Genomic DNA, 6,063 nt, shown 5'->3' with positions numbered 1-6,063 from the left:
GGGCGCGGCGGGGGCAAACCAGCATCCGGGGGATCGTGGGAGCCGAGAGCGTGGCCGAGCTGAAGCGGGGCTTCAACCGGCACCTCCACTTCACCCTGGTCAAGGACCGCAACGTCGCCACCCCCCGCGACTACTACTTCGCGCTGGCCCACACGGTGCGCGACCACCTGGTGGGGCGCTGGATCCGCACCCAGCAGAACTACTACGAGCGGGACCCCAAGGATAGTCCGAGATGGGTGTCACTGCGGACGCAGCTCTTGCGTGCGTCTCGCCGAGGCCGTGTCCCCTTGGGCATCACCACAGCCATGGCCCCTGCCCGTGACCATGTCCCTCGTGCGCCTCGCCATGGCTTCTTCCCCGTGGGCATCGCCACTGCTGTATCTCTTGCGTGAACCCTGCTGCGGCTGTGTCCCCATGGGCATCGCCACGGCACCTTTCATGCACCTCACCGTGGCTGTGTCCCCATGGGCCCTGGCCCAGCCATGTCCCTTGCAACACATCTTGCCCTGGCTGTTTCCCTGTGGGCATCACCATGGCCGCGTCCCTATTGCAGGCCCCACAAGCTTCTTTGCAGCCCTGCCCCAATGAGCCTTGCTGTGGCCATGTCCGCCCCCAGGCATCCTTGCAACTGTGATCACCTGTGCCTTGTCACAGCCATGTTCCCTGTAATCCCCCTGTGAGTATGTCCTCACATGGGCCTTGCAGCTGCCAGCTCCTCTGCACACTTTACTGTGGCCGTGTCCTGCACTCACACCACCTGCGGTGGTATCCCCTGTGGGCATCGTCACCTCCACGTCTCAGCACATGCCTCAGCACAACCATGTCCTGGCTTTGCTCTTGCAGAGCCTGCAGGCAGCTTGGCTTTGAGGCTGGAGAGGACTTTCTTGACTCCTGCAAACCAGACAAGCTCTCCCAGGTCACCAAACCCTGGGGAGTTGGTGGTTGCCGGGGGATTTGGCCTGCTCCCTCCTCTCCTTCCTGCTTGTCAGGATGGCGATGCTGGAGATGTTGGAGGCTGCAGGACGTTATTCAGCCTTAATCCTTTCGATTAAGACCCAGTCCAGCACTTAACTGGAGAGCTCCAGAGGGCAGGTGTGTACTAGAAAAGGCACATACCTTCCCAGCGTGCAGGCGGTTGCCTCCCAGAGTCAGCTCTTTTCTCGGGGTCATGAATGTTGCCTTGACACAAGAAACAAACTGCACTTTCACACCGGTACAGCCGCACATGCACTGGGAGTTAGGCTGGTGCATGGAGCTCTCCCTTTTATCCTTACTCACACAAATGCGCTCTGATCCGTATTGCTGCACTAACAGAAGGGATTGTACCGATCCCATGAAGGCTAAGAGGAGCTTGGAGTGGGTTTGCTTGCTGTCCCCTGTGCTTAGATTTTCACTAGAAAAGCATCCCTGCGGGAGACTGAAAGGAGCAGAGTATTTATGCAACTGTGTGATGTTTTCAGTCTTTTCGATGAGCCCCAAGGGAACAGATGGGCCCTTTCAGACTCCCAGCAGAGGTGGCAGAGCGGGTAATCCTGCTGCTTAGTGGGGAGATATCCCAGCTGAGAAGAAAGGAGATTCAGGGGGAAGCACAATTTAAAGTCAGGCTATTGCCCTGTTAAAAATTCCTGGTTATTTATAAAAATATCTGTAGCAGTAAATCTGAGCGAGGGCAAAAAGTTTGCAGAGCCTGCTTCTCATCCTACAGACAGGCTTTCATTAGCAGTCGCGGCACAGGCACAGCTCCTCTGAAGCTTGGAAGGTCACCCCAGAGCAGGGTGTCTTGCACACTTGTTTCGGGACCCCTGCCACCCGTGGGACAGTTTATTTGTTCAACACGGTGAAACGTGTGCGTGAAACTCGGCATGGGGAGGAGAGGAGGACCCGTGCGACTGGAGCGCTGGAAAATCGCTGGCAGGAAGGGCGATAGGAGTGCTGGAAAATTGCTGGCAGGAAGAGGCCTGGCCCTGAGCCTGGCCAGCGTGCCTGGGGTGGTGGGCTGCTCCGGCTTTCAGCAGGCTCTGGATCAGCTTCAGCTCAGCGCAGGAAAACTTCAAAAGCCCAGCATAAGCATCACCTCAGCTGAGCTTGACGGTGTATAAATATACCATTCAGCATCCTAGATAATTCTTGCCCAAAGTTAATTAGGGAAACACTTAACAGGCAACGAGATTTTTCTATAGAAGGCTGTTGGCAGGGAGACGCGCGGCGGAGGGTTGGCTAGCATCCCGCGCGAGATCCTTCTGACAAACAAACTGTGGTGCGTGGTGTTCAGGAGCAGGCGCCAAGAGCTGGTTTGGGAAGGCGTTCCTATTCTGGAAAGTATGTGGGTCCACTCTTAATTTTAAGCAGCTTCGGTGAAAGCGAGGTGCTGTGCTGTGTGTAAGTGTCTTGCTTTGCCTCCCCAGCGCATTTACTACCTGTCCCTGGAGTTCTACATGGGCCGCACTCTGCAGAACACCATGGTGAACCTGGGCCTGCAGAACGCTTGTGACGAAGCTATTTACCAGGTGAAGTCTTGGGGATACTGGGGTCCCCCTGAGGAACTGGCCAAACTTTTCCATGCAGGGGACAGGGTATCCTTATTTCTCAGGGCTTCCTCCTAAGGATGTGTTATTTTGAGTAAACAAAGTGAGGCTTGGATCTCTGTTAGTGTTTTTCATCCCCCAGAGTAGACCATGGGGGACCCTGGGGCTCCTTGGTAGTTGGAATGTGGTTTTCTCAAACCACCATTTTCCTGTAATGGCGGGGAAAGTCCAGAAGAGTATCCAGAAAGCAACACCCAGTATCCCAAAAGACTAGGGAGTCCCAGGCTGCAAACAGCTTTCCATTACTAGGAGAGATGATGGCTCATCACGGGAGATGTACTCTAATGGAGGAGGCTTGGCCATAGGGGGAAACTGGAGCACCAAAACACCAAATTACAGTTCATGCATGTAGATACACAAGGCACCACAGCAGCACTGCCAGATAAAAGTGAATCACTGTGAGGGAAGAAAGGGGGGAAATCTTTTGCTTGAATTAAAATGTCGTCGGATGAGTTCAAACTGGAAAAAACACAGCTGAGTACCACCAAGGCACAAGCACAGATGCGAGGCCATGGTTACTTAGGCTTGCAGCCACCTTTGCAGCAGGACAGTTACCTTTTTGAGTATGAGTTTTTGGGCTTCCGCACCCAAAAGCTTTATTCCCCTTCGCACCCACCCAACCACATTGATCCATGTTACACTTTCTAGCAGAAGCTGGGCTCTGCCACTTTCTCTCAAAATGAGGTGCTACAATTGCTGATGAAGTGTCCTGGTGAGCACTTTCCATCCCAAGGAAGGGATTTCCAGGGAGGGCCCTGACACATTTCCTCTCTGAGGTATCTTGCCTCAGAGGACAGGCTGCTTTTTTTCAGGGAGGATCCTCAAGTCCCTTTGCAAGGCATTTTCCACATGTTGATTTGATTTGACCTGACATGTGAGTGGAGGCTTCCCTCGCTGTAGCCTCCAACATGTGGAGCTCATCATGGCCAGTGGCCAGCTGGGATGGGGGAGGTCTTGTATCCAGCATGGCTCTGTCACTTGAGAGAATTTGCCTCGGTTTTTGTGACCCCCGTCATGCTGTGCATGAGGCTTTCCCGGCGTGTGGTTGCAGTCTGCAGAATTGCTGGGAGAGCAGTTTGGGGAGCAGCCATGGTGTCAGCCTGACTCCCCACAGTCCCCTCTGGCACCGAGGTGAGATACTGCTGCCCTCTGAGAGGCAGCATCTCTTGAGTCCTGGAGAGTCCTTGCTGCTGGCATGCTTAGCCTTCATCTGGCAGCAACCCCCAGGCCGAAGAGCAAATGGCCCGAGAGATGTAGCAGAGAAGACAACCGCTTCCAGCCATGGACTCCGGCCAAGGAGCTCGGCAGCAGGCTGGGCAGGATACGGGAAGGCACGGAGTGTAACGGCGAGTGCTGCAGTCACCAGCTGCCAGCATGGTCGTGCCCTTCCTCAAGGACCAGGCAGGTGTGAGCAGAGGGGCAGTGCGCGTACCCAGGCAGGACTCAGTGGTCCCTTGCGTGCCGACTTGGCCATTCGCCATCCTGTCTCCAGCAGCGAGTTTGGTGGAAGGGCGTCCTGGCGTGAAGAGCTGCTGGGAGACGAGTGTTTTGTTTGAGGTCTCTAAGGAAACTAGTTCATGGGAAAGTGACGTTTGATGATGGGCTAAATTGTTTTCCATTATTTGGGCTGCCCAGGCACCAGAGGCTGCTGACATGCTTTGTGGGGAGGGGAAGGGGATGCAGAGACCCCCATGGGTTTAATTTTCCATGGTGTGCATTGGTTTGGGATCTGTGTTTGCCCTCCTTGGAGAGCAGCCCCAGGATGTGGGCTTCGGGTGGTGACATGTTTTACTGTGGCTCTTTCCCCCATAGCTGGGTTTGGACTTGGAGGAGCTGGAAGAAATCGAAGAAGATGCTGGGCTGGGAAACGGAGGCCTGGGCCGCCTGGCAGGTAATACGGGGGTAGAGGAGCCCCCTCCTCATGCAGAATGCGTGGGGACCGAGGGTGGCCTGGCTGGAGGCTGTCATACCCTCGCCACCAGCACTGCAGCAGGACAGCATGCAGACCTCAGCCTGCATCCACCCCACAGCCCTTCAGCAGTGTGGCGCCCTCCTGCCTGCTCCTGGATGGCCAGAAATGAGCCCCCTCCCCAGTGAGAGCATCCAGGAGATGTAGTTGTGTAGTTTGCAGCACAGGAGGTGGGGCTGCAGCTGAAAGAGGCTGTCTGGAACCTTCCTCCTCACCTCCCTGTGAAATCTGTCACTTTTTGGAGGCAGCCAAGCAGCTCTCACATAGCCATTGTTGGTTGCTATTTTAGTCTGCCTGTCCCACAGGACTGCTGGAGAACCCAGTGCAGAGGAAATGCTGGGGCTGATCTTTACCAGAGCTACCCTGACAATAATAGCAAAGTAGCTGGTGGAGCAGCGAGTCAGGGTCAGAAGCCCTGCTTTACCAGGCAGGCAGGCTTAGAGCAAGGCCTGGGCACCTCAGGCAAGTTTAGAAGAGCTCTCACTGCAACAAGGCTGGATTTGGGTTTTTGGTGACCTGTCCTTGTCACCAACAACTTTGGGGTGTTTGTTGTAGCTTGACAGGACACGCATGGGGTCCTGCTGCAGGCTGTCCCTTCTGCCCACAGATTTCCTCTGAGTAATAAATGATTCCAGTGGCATTGGTTGTGGCAGCTCCTCACCCCCATGCACACTGTATCAGGTGCAGCGAGCGAGGGGTGAGGTGCAGCACGACCATGCTCTGCTTTTCCAGCTTGCTTCCTGGACTCCATGGCCACGCTGGGGCTGGCAGCATACGGTTACGGCATCCGTTACGAGTTTGGTATCTTCAATCAGAAGATTGTCAACGGCTGGCAGGTACATTTGCAAACTCAAGTCACCCTTTCTCTTTCTGTTCCGTGCTGCAGTGGCCGCCTCTTGCCTGTGGACAAGGCCTGACCAAGGCCTGCCCTGTTTATGAACAGCAGTGCCTTGAGCTATTCATAAACTGGGTGTTTGAGCCCATCACCTGCTGCCAAATGTGCTTTCACTTCCTACTGCTTGTGCTGACTGTAGGGCTCTGACCGCCTGAGCAAAGAGAAGTGATGAGGGCGGTGGGGTGCGTGTGTGGCAGGTGCTCACCCAGGGGCATGTGCAAGCTCATCCATGCCTGTCACCATCTCAGCAAGATGGTGTTGGAGCTGAGCCCACAGGGGCATGGCTGGGACCAGAGGTCTCCCTGCCTGGGGCTCCACAGCACGGCTGCAACAACCCGAGAGTCCCATCCAGCCTGGCAGTGAGTGGGCAAGGAGTCAGATGGAGATGTGGCTAAACACCTCATGAAGGTGTCTGGTGGAGGATGAATTTGAACATGATGGAACACATGCAGGTGACCTGTGTGGTGGATGAGGGAAAGGCTGTGGATGTTCTCTACCTGGACTTCAGCAAAGCCTTTGACACTGTCTCCCACAGCATTCTCCTAGAGAAGATGGCGGTTTATGGCCTAGACAGGTGTACTCTTTGCTGGGTAAAAAACTGGCTGGATGGCCGA

At 55.1% G+C, this 6,063-nt stretch overlaps 1 protein-coding gene across 1 annotated transcript in view; it reads left to right on the top strand.

The window, feature by feature from the left end:
- Positions 1-2: 2 nt before the first annotated feature.
- LOC104128770 (glycogen phosphorylase B) overlaps positions 3-6,063 on the top strand; it is a gene marked incomplete at its 5' end in the record, with an annotated part of 20,073 nt that continues 14,012 nt past the window's right edge. The window contains 4 exons of the mRNA XM_035897074.1: positions 3-221; positions 2,406-2,507; positions 4,398-4,476; positions 5,287-5,390. Of these exons, the coding sequence (XP_035752967.1) occupies positions 3-221; positions 2,406-2,507; positions 4,398-4,476; positions 5,287-5,390 (504 nt within the window). The remainder of the gene's footprint in view (positions 222-2,405; positions 2,508-4,397; positions 4,477-5,286; positions 5,391-6,063) is intronic.

Source organism: Egretta garzetta, unplaced genomic scaffold (assembly GCF_000687185.1).
Source record: "Egretta garzetta isolate BGI_Z169 unplaced genomic scaffold, ASM68718v1 scaffold17, whole genome shotgun sequence".
NCBI lineage: Eukaryota > Metazoa > Chordata > Aves > Pelecaniformes > Ardeidae > Egretta > Egretta garzetta.
This window is presented reverse-complemented; position numbering and strand designations above follow the sequence as displayed.